A 21,537-nucleotide genomic window follows, 5' to 3' on the forward strand; every position below is an offset into this window, starting at 1 on the left:
GACCTCGAAGATCGCTCAAGCTGATTAGTGCATGCGAAATGAAGTGAAAATCGTGCGTAAGATGCACACGCCAATCAGAAAACGATTGTCAAGGTCGGGTCGGGTCGAAACTTGTCCAAAACCAACAAATTGTTAAATCATAACAAATAACAGATTGTCTGGATCGGGCTCCTCGAAGCATCGTAATGAAGATCAATATCAAGAGGTCACGGTCTATTTAATAATAGTTAAGTCATTTGGAGCTCAAGCTAATTTGGTTGTTCCATATTTTACACTATGAAGTCTCCAATATAAATCACTTCACATCCTGGATAGCTCAACATTGAAAGTCCTTGACTCCTTGACTACCTATACTTAAATGATTTTTGTGTGTGTGCTTTGTATTGCATAATAGTTGTGAAGTAACTGGAACTTCATATAGAAAATATCGCGTGGAATGTATATGGCACATTATTCTAGACAATCCACGTATTCTCTATAATAGGTACAATACGCATTAAATAGATTGAATATGACTTTGAGAAGAGTTTCAAACTGTCCAGAGCATATCAACAATCAGGCAGTGCGAAACGATAACGATCGTTAGATTAATGAGGGGAGATCTTATTTAATTACGTGAAGGGATGAAACTGAAGGTCAGGGCCTTACAAAATAAAACAATTCATTTATTATAGATATACGAAAACATCGGTATTAGTAACATTACTCGTTGTTCCGTTGCGCAAATACTTCTGCATGGTTAGCAAGGTCGCTTCGTACTGCATGTTGCGCGGACCGAGTGGTAGGCCGTGGGTGAAGCGAGTGATGAGGGCCTGCGATGGCGCCGGCACGTCCTGGGGGACCATGTGACCTGCGCCGCGGAATACAACTTCTGTCAGGTGGCCCCCGGTCTTGTGGTAACTGGGGAATAATTTGAACATTAGGCACCCTTGGAAAATTCGGCATAATTGATGCATCAATCAATTTTCTTACGCTATTGGTTCACGACTGCTCCTATTTAGCAGTAATTGAAGCACAGTCTGACTAGTTGCACCGCAATTAGGCATAACGTTTCGTGACCTATTATTGTCAAATATCGGTCCAATTCTAATAACCATTCCACCAACAAAACTACGTTATTTACCCAGCGTTTCTGCCGTTGAATATGAAGGGGTACCGCGCGGCATCCAGAAACTCCTCAGTGCCATTCCACTTCCATGTCCGAGCGTTCCTGGAGGTTTGCAGACAAGGCAGCATCTGGTCTAACTGCCCACTGTTGAGAAAACATAGTCTAAATTAAAATCTTAAATTATCTATTGAAACTTAAGTTTTGGTTATATTCGATCGATCCAAATCCAAACAACTCATCAACCATTCCCATGGGCAGAGGGTTAAATTTATTTTAAAGCATAAAAAGCCCGAGGCCTTAAGGAAGAGAGAGCATCGAGACCTTAGAAATCATGTTGCATAAATAAATCAAGGATCTAAGAGGTTTCAAGCTTCAAAATCACTTCTAAGACAATGGATATAATGATATCAGGACCCATTTTTGAAATAACGTTCGAGGGAGATTCGGAGTTACCATACACTTTTCATGCTTAATTTAGTTACCAATAAGAGGCAATTAAATTGATACAATGACTTACCAATACACCAACACCCTATAATGATCCAACAACTCCTCCAGCATAGATTTCGTGCTGCTAAGGAATTCCGGAGCCAACTCAATATTCACAGTCACGTTGACTCGACTGAACCGAATGTCCCCGACGTGGAGGGCTCTCTTCACGTCGGACTTGTCCAACATTTCCGTGTATTTCCCGCCGGAGATACTGTCGCGGAGGAAGTTGTACGCGTGCTTTTGATGGGACATTAGGAGGAGAGCTGATACGAGGCTGACCCATTTCTGTAAACAAGATGAAAGCAGGGTCAATATATACCTTATGTATCTATGAAAACAATAAATGACTGATAGCTGATTACTGAAAATCTGAGCAAAGAAGCTTCGTAATGGCAGTTGGAATGCCTGGAGCAATTCTCATAAATATTTCAGAGTAGGTCGGAGTGCAAAATTGGAGTCTGAATTACTTCTCTATCACTAGCTAGCTAGCTCTAGCAAGCGGATGCAGATTGGAATCTTAACCTAACATATTAAACCACGGTTATACCTAATAAAGGGCTTCTGATCCTGCCCTAAATATTTGGAATCAAAATTAAAATGTAGTTCCGCAGTAAAATCGTCCTCAGTGATGTATGAGACCCAGAAAATAATAGTTTGCTCAAATAACCTACCATCTTAGCGGGAGCACTCCTGTTCTGAGCGATGTCGTCCTGGAAGCCTTCCACCAGCGGTCTGATGATTTCCACTTGCGTCTGGTCAATCAGCCCAAAGTATTCGAAAGCATCTGATATATGCGCGATTTCTGCTGGATCTACCATTGCGTTGCCCAGCATCACACCCTGTGGATATTTGGAATTATGAATTCACGCATGCATTCAAAAAGGCGTTCAAAAAGGCGTATATAAATAACTTCATGAGTCTTCACTATAAAATGGATCTACCTTAAAGTGACATTCCATTTCCAACTGCAGCTGCAATACTGTTCATTTTCTATGGCAATTGAGAATGACAGCGACGCGTTTCCATAGTAAAATGAACAGTATTGCAGCTGCAGTGGGAAATGGAATGTCACTCTTATAGGGACCTCTCCTTTTCCTCTACGTTTATTTACTTAAAAGTAATATTATCTACCTGTAAATTGAAGTGCGGCGGGCTGTCCCTGTGCCTATGGATCCTGTGGGCCAGCGCCGGGACATATTTGCCGGCATATGATTCACCGGCCACGAACAGGGGCGCCGCTTGTAGCTCGGGGAAGATCTGCATGAACTGCTTCATCGCGGTATGGAGGTGAGTCGCGTACTGGAATCGTTATATTTAAATTAAAATTATTGTTTTGAAAACATCTGTGCTACTCGTAGTTTGTATTGCTTCGGTAATAACGAAAATTATTTTGTTTCCAATTTTGATCAAGCAGATGGTATGATTTGGGCGGTAGGTGTCAGTTTCGACAGAAACCAGGGGCCTTATTCCACTTGTGCAAAACTGACATTTCAAATCAACATCACATCAACAGATGATTGTATCGCATTGTTCAATGGAATCGCGTTCTATCGCAAACTTGTGATCGAAAAATAAGTAAGAAAAAATCAACTTTGTTTTATTACTACTATACGGTTTATAATGACTTTGAACTCGGGGTAGGTCGGTTAAGTCGGTTTGGTTCGGTTGTCACCTAACTGTGGATTGCTAATGTCAAATTTTGACAGGCATGGATACTATCGCTAGACTTTTTTGTCCATGGGCTTGGGCACCATCTTGGAGTTTTTGACGTGCGAAAGGGTATTTTATAGCATAGAGTAAAGCTTTTTTTTTTCAATATATACGTTTACAGGAATTAATGACATCTTGTGAGCGATAGATGAACTAAAGCGCTATTCATGGTGCGGCGGCGAGTAGTGGAACTATATGTGACAATTTCCATCAATCAAAAGGGGACTACACTGTTGATGGTCGATAAAGGCTATTATTAATTGAATTTTAACAACACGAACGCCTTATTGACAAGCGCTCTTTTTGTTGAACCCACACCTACACGTCAAATAATGCTCGCTCCACACATTCACCTATGAACGCTCAAAAATGCCTATTCACGCAAGTTGTAATTAAACCATATTTAGAAAAGTCAGTTTTTATTACTGGGTGGAATTAGGGATGAAAATCCCGGAAAAAAACAAATGCTTATCGCACACACAAAAAACAACACAAAATTTCGTTTTTTCCGGTTTTTTTCCAGTTTAGGATGACTCACGTTAGACCGGGCTGTGGCCGGGCCGCCGGAGCTACCGGAGCTTCCTTTTCTATGCAAAGCGTTAAGCAGGCTACTGACCAGCCTTCCAAATGGATGCCGTTACAATGGATTCATCCAAATGGACGGCATCCTAATACTAAACATTGTACGTTTTTGACATTCACGGACCGATTTTGGAATGTAGCCACGCTATTTGGACTGTTGGAAGGTTCGTCAGTGGCCACCTTTATGTCATCACCAGGGCTCGGGAATGGCACGGTGCGGGCCCGGCTCGGTCTTGCTATGTGCAAAGCCCTGATCCCCCCGAGTTTCTTGACAATTTTCACTATGACATTGATGCATCAAGGTGATTTGCTTACAGTGCCTATGTTTACAGATAGGCTACCGCAAAACGTGATAATCGAAATTTCGTTATCTGCCTCTCTGTCGATCGAATGGCCATGAGTGATAGAGGCAGAAAACGATATTTCGATTTACGTGTTTCGCGGTAGGCCCTGGGATGTGCTATTAACGCAGGGTTTTGCGTAATATTGCCTATTTCCTGCCTCAAATTACAGTGTGACAAAAACCAGTAGAATATAAATAAGGGCGCCACTTTCTACGTTACTGTCTCTCTTTTTTGACGTAAAATGCTTAAAAAAATGGCATCAATTTAGTATCGAAGATTTTTAGTTCCAGTTTATTTAATTTCTACTATTTTATGTCGCACTTTGGGTATAGGCACTAACTACTGAAATAATACAATAGTACTCTTTGTATATATATTTTTTATAATAAACTAAACGGGGATTGGCTCTAGTCACACCTGATGGAAAGTGAAAACAGAGCCTAAGATGATGGAGCTTACCGGCTCAGTAAGTAATAATAGCCTATTCACTCTTGCTTTAAAGACACCGAGGCAGTGGCGTAGCTAGAGGATATGGCGCCCGGGGCACCAAATTTGCGCCCCCCCCCCCCCCCAAACTAAATGAACTAACGAAAGGGTCACTTTGTTACTTATTAAAGTTTACTTACATATAACTTAGACAAATACAGTGTATACAGGGCGTCCCAAGACTATGGGATGGGACATCAAGGGAAAGTACCTTAAATATCGTAGATAGGATATTTTGCTGAAAGAAGACATTATTTTAATTTAAAAAACAATTTAAACTGCATTCATAGATTTTTAAATAATTACATGGTTGAACCGGGAATCGAACCCGCTACACGAGAAAAAAAATCATCCAATAATAATCCTTATCATGAATCCTTTCGATCGGTATGATAAAACTACAGGTGATTTTTTTCTCGTGCAGCGAGTTCGATTCCCGGTTCAACCATGTAATTATTTAAAAATCTATGAATGCAGTTTAAATTGTTTTTGAAATTAAAATAATGTCTTCTTTCAGCAAAATATCCTATCTACGATATTTAAGGTACTTTCCCTTGGGGTTCCATAGTCTTGGGACGCCCTGTATGTGTTTTTTTGGTACATCGGTGGCTAACAAGCTTACGACCCACCTGATGGTAAGCGGTCACCGCATCATATGGACGCCTACACTCCAGGGGTGTTATATTACATGCGCGTTGCCGACCATTTTAAAACGTATACACTTCTTTTTTGGAGGTCACCATAGCCTGTAGCCTCTCGAGAAAAGGGAATCTTATTTAACTTATTGTGAATGAGCTCCCTTTTCTCGACGAATTTCCTCCCGCCCGCTGTGAAGGGAATTCCTCTTAAACCGCACAGAGCGCGACCATTTAGATTCTAGGGTGTGAGGATAAACACTCTGCCTACGGCGAGCGGTGCAGTGATGGCAAGCTGTAACCGATGGCAGTTGCCTAGTTAGACAGCATGTTAAACAATTTTTCAGACAACAAGCTCATTGTACTTTACCTTTTTTTTTCTTTATAAGGCAAACTTTTTTTTCGCGAGATCGGGATTGGTCCCGTAGTAAAAGTTGCTCAGTAAAATCCCAAAACCTCCCTAGCAACGGGAGTGTAATTATTTTTAGCCACCCTGTATAGGAATCCCCAGTACCTACTGTCGTCCGACAGATACGCAGCAGCAGCTGCTATTGGAGCAGGTTCCGTCTACTACGGCATATATGTGCTTGCCGGACAAAGGGCTAGCGATCCATTTGCATAGGTAGTCTCTTGGACAGTCCATAAGATGGTAACTTCCCGACAGGAGACCCCTGACGGAAAAGACGCGCTAACATGGGACACAGCTCTGAAGCACTCAGCCCGCTCGCCTTATAAAATGAAAGCATAGTAACTCCCGCCGAATATCCCTCTGCTTGATAGGAGTACCTAAAAGATCGGCTTTCTCTTTTGAGCTGTGGGCCAGATTACCATCCACATTTCACACTTCACAGTGGTGGTAAATACGACTGACGAAAGTATCCCTGCTGCTGTGCTTTTGGCAAGGCGGAGAGGTAGTCTTTTGCCCATTTTTGCGCCCCCCTTTGGACGGCGCCCGGGGCACGTGCCCCCTCCAACCCCCCCCCTAGTTACGCCACTGCACCGAGGTCAAATTTCCCAGGAAACACAGATGACGGGAGCGCATTCCATTCCTTAATCGTCCTTACAAAAAAGATGAGGCAAATCGTTTTGTGCGGACAAATATAGATGGTCAAGCAAATCTTGTCAGTAGAAAAAGGCGCGAAATTCAAATTTTCTATGAGACGATATCCCTTCGTGCCTACATTTTTCAAATTTGCCGCCTTTTTCTACTGACAAGATCTGCTTGACCAACTATAGAATATTAACAACGAACGGGTGCAGTCGCTTTGCTCCTCCCGCCTGGACGTCCGACATTCACATAGACCTAGTATTAGGTACATAGATGAGCTATACGCGTGCCTCCGTGAGGGATAAAACATTCGCAAAGCGACAATATTAAAAACACGTTTTAACATTCCTGACAACATACCAAAAACAATCTACGTAATTCGGTCGGGTTATTTGTTGCCCACCATAAACCATATAAATAAATTTTGGTGGGGAACAAACAAAAAGTGAGACTGTGACAAGGACAAGCAATAATACCGCTTTCTCTGCTACTCCTACTGAAATTGCCATAAGTGCATCTGGTTCGGTCGTTTAGCCCCACCCCCGTGTCATCTCTATACACCGTGTTTTTATTGAATTCCGTTACCTTCGGGGTATGGATAAGTACGTTTAAAGCAGGCCACTGACGAGCCTTCCAAATGGATGCCGTTACAATGGATTCATCCAAATGGAAGGCATCCTAATATTAAACATTGTACGTGTTTGACATTCACGGACCGATTTTGGATTGCAGCCACGCTATTTGGACTGTTGGAAGGCTCGTCAGTGGCCACCTTAAGAGAACTTAATGGCGTAGATAATTAAAAAAAAATCTTTTTTTCCTTTTTTTGTAGAAATATTAAGTTTTAAAAAGTAATTAAATGTAGCACATAGCGTTGTAGTAACACGGGCATTACATTTAACTCAACCAAACAATTGAAATCTGTGACATGTCAATGTTATTTTGAACATAAATCGACCGAGATTGTACTTAAGTTTAATAGCAGATGTATGAACTCATTCTTAAACACTTATCAATATGTAAACCGGCACTAAGGCAAGTGTACACGCTTGTAGAGGCCTTATAGGAAAAAAATAAATTATTGATTATCTCCGAAATTGAGTTAATTAGAATATTGGTGTCTTTGAGAAAGTAATTTGATTTAAGCTCAGGAATGCACCCTTGAAATTAACGGAAATAAAAAAAAACACGGTGTATTATTGTACCTCTATGACGTCCGATGATGAAAAGGGAAAGGTGGGATCAGGTCGTGCAATTCTTTTGGGTTATTCCCACTAGTTAACACCAAGTTCTTACGGGTGGTAACTACTGGGATTTTTTTCCCCACCTGTGGTAAACCACTGGTAACTACTGGGAATTTTTATTCCCACTAGTTACCACTGGTAAAAGGTGGGAATTTTTTTCCCAGTAGTTACCACCAAAATATTGCTAGAATGCAATACTAATAAAAACAGTATAAATACTAAAGGATAAATGTAGCGTGCTGTAATAAATAATTATACATCAGTTAGTGATTCAGTAAACTGCTTTAAAAGTGATCAAACATATTAAACCAGTTTTACCGGTATAAGCGTAAACACTAAAGTAGAAGAGTCTCATTCTAGTTAAGAAGAAATTAACTTATTATCCGGATTAAATTTATCTTATTAGCTGTAAATTGAATTACATATTTATACAAACGTACAATTCTCAAAACTCAATTTAAGGTTGTTTTATGCGATTTTAATTACTTACACGGTCTTCCGATAAACATATTTTCCAAAAGAATAAAAGTAAAATAAAAAAAAAGAAGTGTACCCTCTGACTACTGATGCCCCACTGGTAGAGTGTTATTACCGTCCCGCTAGCGTGGGTGTTTAAAAGCAATCGAGCCAACCAGCGTAACATGACCGAGCGATGTACCCGAGCGTAATTGGAATGCGAACCTACGCTGGTTAGTCCGAGCAGTCAGCCGTCAGCCCATCCGAAGCGCGCCCTAAGCGGTTTTAATAACAACCATGCCCTTTTATTTAGCCTGACTACAAATTATGAATACCTACATATTCCAGCTCTGCGTCGTGTTATAATACTTATAATAGAACGAAATGAAGTAGCTCTAAATAATAAAACGAAATCAGTTCTGTCCGTTTTTGACTGATTGGTTTGTTCGTTTGTATAAATATGTAATTCAATTTACAGTTAATAAGATACATTTTATTCGGATAATAAGTTAATTTCTAGTTAACTAGAATGAGACTCTTCTATTTTAGTTTTTAAACTTATACCGGTAAAACTGTTTTAATATTTTTGATCACATTTAAAGCAGTTTACTGAATCACTAAGCGACACATAATTATTTATTTCAGCACGCTACATTTATACTAAACTATTTATACTGTTTTTATTAGTATTGAATTCTAACAATATTTTGGTGGTAACTACTGGGAATAAAAATTCCCAGTAGTTACCACCAAGCCGAGTTGGTGGTAACTAGTGGGATTTTTTTTACCAGTGGTAAAAGGTGGGAAAAAATGCCCAGTAGTTACCACTGGTAAGAACTTGGTGGTAACTAGTGGGAATAACACATTCTTTTGCGCACTCCCTAGGATATATCCGATAGAACACCGATAGACATGTAACTCGTCGGCGATGATATTATGATCGAGGCTTTGTAACTTTGATTTGACAGCCATCGCCAAAAAGTATATGAGCCCGGCGCTCTATCGAGTCCAGGGCTGCCAGCTGATAGTCGGACCAAAAAAAGTCTGCAGCAGATTTGATAGCCAGTGGCAGCAGTATTCCATGCACGAGCGGACCTATGTTTAGTGCCGCCTCACCTTAAATAGGACATCAGGTTTTGGTAGCAGGCCTGGACTCAATTGTCGACCCGAAATTTTGGTTGGATTATTATTGTTCTAATACAAAGGCCGCAATGAGACTACCATAAAAATTTTGTTTTGTACCAAGTTTTGTTTCTTTTTAAAAATAAAGGAATGTCTCCTTTAAGTAAAATGAGCCAGCTTAAGGATTTAAGGTAGTTTCCCTCCAGGGCCCGACTTATCTTTCCACCCTGTATATGGCATCCTATTTGAAAGCAATCCTACAATTATGGTCATACACGCCAAATTTGTCAAAATTGTTGTTATTACACCATCATCTGTAAATATGTAGTTAGTTAATAAGTTTGTGCGTGTATCCTACTAACATTTGTTGTAAGATTTAAATTAAAATGACGAAATTGATCCTTAGTTGGCCTGAAATAAATTAAATTAAATTATTAATCACAGGATAATTAAATAACAACAATCTTAACAAATATAGCGTGTATGATCATGATTGTAGGATTGCTTTCAAATAGGATCAATAAACATTCTTTGAATAGGTAGGTATATCTTCCTTTGACGTGACTGCTATAGTCTTCAGAATTTGATTTGCCGTGTGATCATCGCTTTCTGGTTGCAACTTGGTGCCATCGAGGAATGTCCATAGTATATAGGTATATGAAAGAAAAATATTTATCACAATACCTTCTACTACTACAGGGCGGCACCTTTAACCTTATTTTGGCAGTGATAATAATATATCCTTACTTAATATAAAATAGGTTAGGTGTCTACATAATTGTGTATCAATAATATTTTCAGTGGCTCATCTCTGTTATATATATACTAGCTTTTCCCCGCGACATCTTCAGCGTGGAATTATTAATTTAGGTAGGTAGCTATTATTTTATTCAATCAGTTAAAGGGTAATTTCTTGAATGAAAACTACCCTTTGTCATTCCCCGGGACTCAAACTATCTCTATGTACCCAACTAAATCGTGCACCAGCACCGGTGCTACACCGCGCGGGCGGGACAGTTCCTATTGACAAAGTTTGTTGTCCAGTTTGTGTTAAGTCCCCATACAAAGTTCCACCCCTTTAAGGGATGATTTCTGGAATAAAAACTATCCTATGTCCTTCCTCGGGACTATAATACCAATCTCTATACCATACCTATTTCAAATAAATCGGTTCAGTGGCTTAAGCGTGAAGAGGTAACAGACAAGACAGACAAACAGACAGCCACACTTTCGCCTTTATAATATTAAGTATGGATATGCACTAGTCCAAGCACCAAGGGCGTGTAAGCGATAAGATAGAGATTCCGTGTCGGTAAAAGACAATAGATAGGTACCTATATTAATAGTTGATCGCTGGCTGTTCACATTGCCGGCGAGGACTCTCTTTGCACTCTTTACTCGCAGCGATAAAAGCTGTCAACGATAAAGTCGCTTAGCGGTAGGTACTCGCTAAGCGATGTTCGCTTGGCGGTCGGAGAGACCATGCAACTAGAAAAAATAGTCGTATTGTTTTACCACATCTATATCGATATTACTAACGAACCTCTGTAACTCAAAAAAAAAGAAACTGTATTTTTACGTGTCTATGTATAATCACCTGCCTAACACGAATTTTAATGTGTTTTTAAGACTAACAAAAACCTACAAGAACCTCTCTAAGTCGATGCACTCTATAAGATAAAACCTCGTTAACACGAAGTTTTGGCGTTTCCCTTGAGATCCGTGCTATCGAGGTTCCACTGTACTACTATTCTGTGACTAAGGTTACAATACTTAATTCACGAAGGCTGATATTTGCTTGTAGACCTTCATCATCATCATCATCATCTCAGCCATAAGACGTCCACTGCTGAACATAGGCCTCCCCCTTGGACCTCCACTCGTACCGGTTGGAAGCGATCCGCATCCAGCGTCTTCCGGCGGCCTTAACAAGGTCGTCCGTCCATCTTGTGGGTGGACGTCCTACGCTGCGTTTGCTAGTCCGTGGTCTCCACTCGAGCACTTTTCGACTCCATCGGCCATCTTCTCTGCACGCAATGTGGCCTGCCCATTGCCACTTCAGCCTGCTAATCCGGTGGGCTATGTCGGTGACTTTAGTTCGTCTACGGATCTCCTCATTTCTGATTCGATCACGCAGAGAAACTCCGAGCATAGCCCTCTCCATAGCTCGTTGAGCGACTTTGAATTTTGAGATGGGGCCGATAGTGAAAGACCACGTTTCGGAGCCGTAAGTCATCACTGGTAACACACATTGATTAAAGACTTTCGTCTTGAGGCACTGAGGTATGTCGGACGAAAAGACATTAAACGTAGTTTCCCGAACGCTGCCCAACCAAGTTGGATTCGGCGGTTGACCTCCTTCTCGAAGCTTGTAGACCTTATTAACCTTAAATACGGTGTTTAAAACGTCAAACTCGCATTCAAAAACTCGCTTCGGTCGCAGCCGGACGCCCCAACTCGTTTCCAGTTTTATATTTCTAATCGCTTCTCGCTCATCGTTCTTGGTGAAACCAATGCCAGTATATTGAACCTAAAAAATAATATATTATATTTACATTTATAACACGAGGTACGATAAATATACCAATTATTTTACACTACTGAAAACTGCAACTAAAACGTTCGATATGTTTCGGAAATGTTTGGGCACAGTCATTTGTAAGGTCAAATATCCTCCCATCACCCATCTAATTAAATAAAATGTTCCGTAGGTTGTATGTATAACTATATACAGGATACAGGTGTATAAAGACGGGCCAATAACACCTGCTTTGTAGGTATCTTAGTTCAGTCATTATAGATTTTGACCTGTGAATAATCAGTTCTTGGATTTTTTTTCGTAGGTCCCTCGGGGGGGTCAAGGGAGTATAAATTCAAAAAGTAGACTGAATCAGGCTTCTGTGTATATTCAAAAAACGGTTTTTCTTGAATAACTCGGGCATTTTTGATTTTACAGTAAAACCGTGAGGACAAAAATTGTAGGAAATTTGATTCTCTACAAGTTTGGTCCTCACAATTTTTCTTCTAGGATCGAGATTTTGGAAATTAAATTTAAAAAAAAGCGACAAGTTCCTAAACCTACGTATAATGAACACCAACTACGCCGGTATCGTCTTGGGTTGTCCCATTCGTTTTTCGTCAAGTTCTTAAATTAGTCCTATTCTGCTTTGGTCACCCATTCTACATTCGTCACAATCGTCGGTGGCTTTCAATGTAGAATGCGTGACGAAAGCAAAATAGGACTAATTTAAGAACTTGGCGAAAAACGAATAGGACGACCCAAGACGATACCACTACGCCATATTGGTTAGTACCATGCAACCCCGCGACCCGCCCCGGCTTCGCACGGGTTACACAAAACCTTAACAGATTATACACCTAAATCTTCCTCAAGAATCACTCTGTTGATAGATGAAAACCGCATGAAAATCCGATCTGTAGTTTTTGGGTCTATCGCGAACATACATACACACAAACCGCGCGGCGGGGGACTTGGTTTTATAAGGTGGAGTGATTCTATACTCGCTGTGGTCAGTTGTCTTCCTCCCTCTCTTCCGCCCGGGAGGGTATAAATAATAAATAATTAAAAGCCTAAGCCGAAACACCTATTAAATACTTGTCATGGAGAAGTTACTTTCTGGTCTTCATGAAAAAGTTCCATTCACCAAATAGCACTGTTTAAATGCAAATGTAAAAATATACTATAAGTACCTATATATAAAATATTTGAAAAGTTTCGTCTATTCTTTCTGGAACCCATCACCAGAAATAGGTCTCGACTAAAATGATGCTTAAAAATAACTTGCAGATTAAACATAACGAAGAAGACATATTGCCAAACGTGAAATACGCGTCGTTAGGGTGCTCCAGCTGGTCTTCATCAGCAGTTCCACTTCATTAAATATCACTCATTTTATTTAATCTGAATGCTTGCTGATCATCATATGATTCAACAACAAATTTAAATGTATTATGTCTGTAAGATTAGACTAGTTAGGAATAAATTCTTACGGAATGATCATTCACAGAGATAGGTAGAAAGATGGACAGACGGACGGATGCACAGACGGATAGACGGACAGACGGACGGACGGACGGACAGACGGACAATAAAGTGATCCTAAAAGTGTCCTGTTTTTTCCTTATGAAGTACGGAAACCTAAAGAATTACTTTCTGCTTATCATAGCGTTCTTTCTTTAGACATACGAGTACTTTATAGTAAGTAATAATCGTATTAACTTTATTCCTCTTCAACTCGATACCTACACCCGTTCCCGAGATAAAGGGCCTTGACTTGACAGACAGACAGACGGACGGATAGACAGACAGACGGATAGACGGACAGATAACGAATTGATCCTTAAAGGGTCCCGTTTTTTCCTTTTGAGGTACGGGACCTAAAAAAATAACTTGTACTGATCATAGCGATCTTTGTTTGGACATATCGTATAGTAATACTCGTATTTACTTTACACCTCTTATTACTTATTTCGGTCCCTTTTACATATTACTTACATAGGTGAAAGAAAAACTATTAAGTTAAGTATGTATACCTATATGTATACTAATATTATTTCTAGTACCAAAAAATCTACTTACTAACATACCTACACGTAATTTAAAAAAACCGGCCAAGTGCGAGTCGGACTCGCGTTTCTAGGGTTCCGTACATAAGTCCGACTCACGCTTGACTGCACATTTCTAATAGGTTTTCCTGTCATCTACAAGTGAAGATTTTATGTATTTATATTTTGTGTATTTTTTGTATTTCAAAATTTTAGACTTAGTAGTTTCGGAGATAAAGTAACTTTTAGGCTATTTTCTTAAATAACTTCGAATAAATGTATTTTAAAATTATTAAAAAAAAACTACTACTAATTTACATATGTGTACCAAATTTCAACTTAATTGGTCCAGTAGTTTTGGAGCAAATAGGCTGTGACAGACGGACAGACAGACGGACAGACAGACGCACGAGTGATCCTATAAGGGCTCCGTTTTTTTTCTTTTTGACGTACGGAACGCTAAAAACAAACCTCCTATGAGTAGATCCACTTCACTAAATGTCACTTTTTTTGAACGTAAATACTTGCTTTATTGATGAAAACACAAAAATCGCTATATGTATGCCTACTTATAAGATTCGAGGAGTTCGGATGGACCCATCATCAGAACTGGGATTTGATAAAAACGGGATACCTATACTTTAAAAAAAAATCCAAATCGGTTCACCACCGCCAACCGGTTGAAATTCTAACCTACGAGTAAGTAGTGGCTTACAAAATTAAAAATACCTACTTTCCAAATTTCATTATAATATAGTTTTTGAGTAAAATTGCTGTGGCATATGGACGGATAGACGGACAATTCTACCTTAGTGTACTTATGAGCTTAATCACAGAATAAATAATAGTACTAAGTACAGAAGACTCACTCTCTAACAAAACGCGTCTGTTACGATCAGCACAGATATGGCCGCTAGGTGGCGACAGCGCCACGCGCGGCTTATGGCAAACCCCAAAATTGGAGCCGAACGGACGTACTTTTAGCTACATGTAGCAAAGCAACGAAATCGCGGAGTGAGACACGTCAGTTAATATTTACTTACTTCTTTTTTTTACTTTGAGACATTCTTAGCGGTAAACGTATTCGCTATGGCCGAAAACAGTTTATAGATGATTATCTTATATCGATGCTTTAAATTATTGTTGCTTTCCCACAGCCATCGTAAATTTATTATCTTTTAAACTTTCGTTTTTCATGCGTTCCTGAAACCATAAAGTAACTATAATCTGTGCTGAAACTGAACAAATCTGTACACATGAACACTGAAGAACGTGAGATTGATGGAAGAAAATAATGCCAAAACCTGAAAGCTGAAATCTAAATTTGAAGAATGTAGCAGAATGCATTGAGCACTGTCAGTTTTTTGATATTCCATATTCCATAATATCAATATCCAGAGAGGAAAATTGCGACTACGTTTGTATGGAGAACCGGACATCCCCTTGCCTCTTAATAATATGCTTCGGCACATGATTACACATATTTATATGTAGGTACGTGCATTGTATTTCCATATCTTACAAGCAGAGAGCCAGACGGTGCTTGCTGGATATTGGTTTCTGAAATCTTCGACTAAGTGTTGGGTCATATGAAAATAAAGCTCTTTACATAACATTGTATAATATTTTCCTTTTTCATAATTTTTTTTATATAATATGCATTTTTTTCTTGGATATAAATTTCTTGACTTCGATTGACGTGTTTATTATTTTCGTTACTATGACAGCGTGAACATTGAAAAAAAAAATATAACGTGAAGGTTGAGTCCGCAGGTGAAGGTACAGTGACATTTATAGTTGATCAAGCAGATTTTGTCAGTAGAAAAAGGCGGCAAATTTGAAAAATGTACGCGCGAAGGGATATCGACTCATAGAAAATTTGAATTTCGCGCCTTTTATAACTGAAAAGATTTGCTTGACCATCTATATAACTCACACAAGCAAGAACCACCAACGACGATTTAAATTAATATGATAAGCATTTAAATAGCAACTTTTTGGCGTTTATCGTGCGTACTTCTATTCGTCTTTTGGGAAAAATTACCACAAACAAAGGGCCTACGGTGAAACACGAAATTCCAAATTCGTTAACTGCCACTCTATCACTCTTGCATATCCGAGCGATAGAGTGGCAGATAAAGAAATATCGCTTTTCGGGTTTCGCGGCAGGCTGTAAACAAACCGCCTTGATCCATTAATGTTATATAAGTAGTTGGTCAAACCAATTTGTCAGTCAGTAAGAACCGGGAAATCTATAGTCGTCCTTTTCTTTTGGGTGCTAGTACTAGTGTAAAGTGTAAGACAAAGATTGTATGATTGTCTCTGTCTATGATTGAAAGGAGACAACCTTTGAAAAAACTATATTTATTCGAAACATCTGTGAAAACTTGATTACTTATGCATGCAAATTTTCAGCTTAATTGAACACCCGGGAAGTGGGTATTTAGATTTGATTGATACAAACAAACAACGGGGCAGGTGAAAGTGAAACTACATAAAAGCTTGTAAAAATGTGGCTTCTGGAATTTCCAAGTTCTATTGGAATTTCAGATGAAAACGTCCTTATTGCATTTGAAGCATAAAGACGTACCCTTATTATTTTATGGAAAGCCACAAATAACAACCAATTCGAGGCTACTATTATTAAGGTGGCAAAATACGAGTAGGTCAAAGTAACTCGTAAGCCTCGTAACACAAAATATGTTTCACAGAACAAAATTATTTACATATTCTAATAAAAGGACTGAAGTGTAGTGCTGCGAAGAAACGGTATTTTAATGACATAATTTTATTATGGATACTTATACATGGTAGAAGAAGACAAGTAGGCATGGAATCCTCCATTTTGCGTGGTCTGACGCATCTGGCCGGGCTTTCCCGATTTTCTGTCGATGTCTGTGAAGACCTTTCGTCACAAAATACCTAAAATAATAAGTTTTAAATTAATCAAAAACTCTCCAGTTTGCTATTCATTCAAACTGAAAACATCCAAATTTCTAAGTCGTTATACGACCGGTGTCTTATATGCCACTGAAAATTCAACATCAATAACAACTAATTAGGCATAGCGTCCAATGTAGAGAATGGCACAGGCACTTAGTTCTTACGAATTTTACCTGAATTTATTAATCAAAGGAGCTGATGTAAAAGTGAGTTGGGAAAGTTGGCAGCTAGTCGCCGAAGGTCCGGTTTTCCAGAGTTTAGCCCCTAATCAAGTAATCATGTACCTCACATACCCTGGCTCATGGCTTAGGGCTTTTAACAACACAATAAATGCTTATTTTGCCGCTTTCTCCACTATCTCTCCCTGCCATCTAACCCAGAGGGGAAAAATATATACCTTATTGTGGCTACTCCATCTTCCTCATGATAATTATTTTACTTCACAGAAAAGCAATTGGTTAAGATAGTTACAACAAAGTCATTGTTAATAGCCGGGGTTAGGACCCACGACCATTGGTTTAAAAATTATACTTTTTACCTATATGATTTGTAAGTATGTTTATAATAAATCTGTTTTCTTTTTGCCATTTTGAAGTAGTATTGTATCGCTTTATATTATTATTTGTCAATTATTTTTTTAATCATAGACAATTGTCACATGTTCGTTTCATGATAGATCTACACCCACGCAACTGCATGTCATGTTCTTGCGGTTTACTTTTATAACGCCAAGATCGAAATTTGACTGCTAACTCCATCTTGCGTCCAGTAGAAGAATCAAAGTATTGTAGAAAAATGAGCATGCAGTTTACTCTATGCCGTAGGATCCCCTTTTGAATGTCATAAATCCAAATATGGCAGCCATACCCATCGACAAAAAAGTCTAGTTTCATTGACAGTTACGATCACAAGTTGTCAAATGTAACAACTTGCGATACATTGTGATCCTAACTAGAGCTGGGACACGTTGGCAAAATGCGTACCAAAAGTACGTTTCTATGAAAATACCAGTTTTACGTGTACCACCCCAAATAGGCAATTTACGTGTTTACCGTACTTAAGCGACTTACAAATAAGGGTTATTTATGCAAATATCGACTTTTCATTAGTCTGATCTGACGTATCGTGACGTTTTGAGCCAAGGCCATTAATCAAATGACATATTAACAATGTAAAAATTATTTCCATTATTTTTTGATCCAACAGACACCCAGACGACTGTCTGTTAACAAAAAAATATTTTACTTAAAGTAAAAATAAGAATGGAGGTACGAGGTGTTGGCAACTTCATATTTGTTATATTTCGAAAAATAGAGTCCGTGCTTTTAAATACTCGACAAACAAAACGTCGTCCATTAGGAAAAACCTGTCCCAAAAACTATTTCAGTACAACACCCCCACCTCTAGTGTGGATAGAGTTCACTGACAGGTGGTGATTGTACGCGATTCCACAAGTCATGATTTATCCGCATCAACTGGATATCCTCATGATACGTCAAATGTCCGTTCTCGAATACACCCCCTGTTGACATTTTGGACAAAATCTCTATAATAATAGATTCTGGTTACTTCAGATTACCTATAGTTCGGTTTCTGAATGAGACGGTTTCGGAAAAAAACGTATGAAGTTTAAGTCACTTTTTTTTTCAATTCAATTTCTGAGTAGGTCAGATTCTTAGCAGGTTACGGTCATTATAGTATCAAATCAGATTCGAATTCGTTTCGGTACCTTAGGTGATTAAGAGCGATCGGACTGGTATTCCGAAAGGTTCGTCGTAAGTCGTGAATTTGTTTCTATAACTCCTATTAAAATAATTTTAATATTTTGTGTAAATATTAAAAAACAATGTCAATACCGTTTCTAAGTCCTTCGCATAACCTGCTTTGCTCTCCGTGAAACTGTAACCGGTGCCCACCGGGTTGTCGATGAACAGGAGAGAGTGGTTATGGATCCAGCTGTAGCGGTTCTCTGAAATAACATTGTCAATGGTCAATGGTTAAACTTTTGGCATTGTAGTGTGCTTTAACTTTAAACTTAAAATATTTTTTAAGACAGTGAAATATCTTGTTAAACGCTTTTTATAATTAAAAGGCTTAACACTATGTATGTAATTAAAGATTTCTGGTACTAGTATTAGGTTCTGTTTATCCACTCTTTACTCTATTTCATGGTATTTCCCCCTTATTCGTTTTATCCCTTTCTTTCAAATACGTAAATCAAAATGACAAATAAGGGCAAACGATTATTAGCTAATTTAGGTTTAAAGCGCGTTTATGAAGAAGGGGGTTAGTCTATACAGTAGTATTAACTAAATCCACTATGGTCTCTCAATTTTTAAAGTAGATATTACATATGCCATTACGATAACTTACTTTTTAATGTTCCAAACTGACTAACAGTGAAAGGTCCTACTTCATCAAAGAGGCCCGCCATGCTAGACGCTCCGGGCCCTCCTTGTAACCACACGATCCACGGCGTTTCATTCACGGGCTTGTCAGGTACCGGGAAGTACCAGAAGAATAAATGAGACTTCAACTCCTCATCTACTGTCAGGAAACCACTGTAACTCTCGAAACCTAAGAACAAATCTGGGTCTACTCGACAAGCGTTCCGCGCCTCATCTATAAGCCCGTCTTTTATAAAAGCCGTCAGAAGCAAGGCTGTGCCATTATCGACTTTAGCTTCAGGTGTTTCACTTGACTGTGTCTCTTCATAATCGTTTATTATGTTCAGGAAATCAACGTCAAGGGCGTTTCCGTATGGATCTTTAGTACTTGTTAGAACTAGGTTATCCTTTTTAGCGATATCGTTTTTACTGTTAATAATGAGAAAGTCTTCTTCATCAACGACGTTTTCAAAAGGACCCTTCGCAGGCTTTTCAGTAGTAGACACGGGGTTTTCTTCTTTACCAACTCGTGTGATAATTAGAAAATCTTCATCAAAAGCCTTTTCAAGTGCATCCTTATTAGCTTGAGCATCGGTTGTATTAACGGGGTCATCTGTCTTGGGAATAGGTTCCTCTATATTGTTTTGTAAGTTATTGGTTAGCACTTCAGTAGTTGTGATGTTTGGAACTGAATCATCTTTACTTATCTCATTTGTAGCGTGGATGTTTTCGTCATGTACAACTACTTTCCCACAAGTACTGGAAAGTACAATAATTGATTAGAGTTGTTGATGTGCGTAGGTACTTAATCTATGACTGATTTTGAACATTTGAAAATATATGTTATATATGTGTCGCCTAACTTCAAACTCGGGTAAATCCATTGGACCCTCTCAGCAAAGTTCTACCCTATTACGTTTTCTTAATACCAAAATCGCATAATCTGACAGATGGATTTACCCGAGTTTGAAGTTAAGCGACTCATATGTACCTACACCGTTGTAGGTACATTAAGTAATTGAACGGTATTAAGGAAGTATACCATAAAAGATTACAGTTGAAGGCTACAATGGACCGGAATCCCAAACTATATTATATAGATAAGTGGGTACCTACCTACATTTTATCATAAACTTACCAAGGTCCACTCCCATTTAGTGGATTTTATGAACTAAGTAAGTATTTCGAATACTCAAACTTACTGACCCAAAGAAAAAAAGGAAAATCAATATGGGTACATAGATTAGGTATACTATTTAAGCTATTACCTACTTATCATACAAATATTATAATTGAGTTCAATATACATATTTTTAAGTACTTAGGTACTAAACTTGTCAATAGTATAGCGAGATAATGACAAAATTAAGTGCAAATATCTTAATCTCGGATATTCCAATTTAGTATATTTATGCAACATATAAAAAATTATTAAGAAAATAATTTGATTATAAGTATAATTGCTACCCGTACATAATATTATCCGTGCATTAGGAATTTAGATACCAATTAGTTCCAATGTGTATTAACGTAAAATTGCACTCACCTGCTGACCATAAATATTACTAATAACAAATAAAATAGCTCCATTTTGGTAAAGTTTAAATTAAACTAATCTAAACACGAGATCGGCCCCGTGCGGGCATTTCTGTCAAACTGCGGAGTATGGCCAATATCTGAAGTTATCATTGTGAACTGCTGAACTGTACGCTGTAATCGCGTACTGCTGCTCTCAAACTTAAATACTTAATAAATATTGTATCACATCATTACACAAATCGATGTAGTTCCATAGTAGGTACCGTAAAATGAGGTGAGTTGGGTGAAATTTGACTTTCAAACCTCGATAAAATTTTATTTTTACATGTGAAAACTGAATGGTGTATATAATAAGTGGTTCGGACGTTTGTATTTTATTTTGGGTAGTTCCATTTCATAACTTTGACGATAAAGAGGAAAACCCACCTCACCCCGTAGTGCCTCGTATTTGGGGTGAGAGGGTTTTTCATACAAAGGTGATTTTGGAAGATAGTTGGATGGCATTTTAAATTGGAATACATTATTTTTGTAGCAGTAGCCTTAAAATCCCTTCTCACCCCCCTCTCAAACCTTCTCGCCCCATTCATAACCCAACTCTCCCCGCGAAACCTACTCACCCCGTTTTACGGTACAGTAAGCTCATTAAGGCTTTTGTTGGCACGTAAACGGAACAAAGTGGTCACCATTTGCAGTTTAGGTCTAGTTGATAAAGCAAAAAATAAGCAAAATAAAATTAAATGTTCGATGTACTCCTCAATGAAGCTCTTGTGGTGAATAATGAAATTAATGAAGAAACTCCCGGATAGTACATACTTTCTTTTTTTTATTAACTTCAAGTAACGTTCACATGTTTTGGAAATCTATACAAAATATGT

At 38.6% G+C, this 21,537-nt stretch overlaps 1 protein-coding gene across 1 annotated transcript; it reads right to left on the minus strand.

Moving 5' to 3' along the window:
- Positions 1-652: 652 nt before the first annotated feature.
- Positions 653-20,804, minus strand: LOC134663995 (venom serine carboxypeptidase-like). The gene is made up of 8 exons (XM_063520556.1): positions 20,670-20,804; positions 19,110-19,882; positions 18,593-18,705; positions 2,732-2,899; positions 2,272-2,439; positions 1,626-1,885; positions 1,124-1,252; positions 653-900 (listed from the first exon to the last, which is right to left on the minus strand). The coding sequence occupies exons 1-8, from the start codon at positions 20,711-20,713 to the stop codon at positions 669-671; spliced, it is 1,887 nt and encodes a 628-aa protein (XP_063376626.1). The 5' UTR covers positions 20,714-20,804; the 3' UTR covers positions 653-668.
- Positions 20,805-21,537: the final 733 nt, after the last annotated feature.

Source organism: Cydia fagiglandana, chromosome 4 (genome assembly GCF_963556715.1).
Source record: "Cydia fagiglandana chromosome 4, ilCydFagi1.1, whole genome shotgun sequence".
NCBI lineage: Eukaryota > Metazoa > Arthropoda > Insecta > Lepidoptera > Tortricidae > Cydia > Cydia fagiglandana.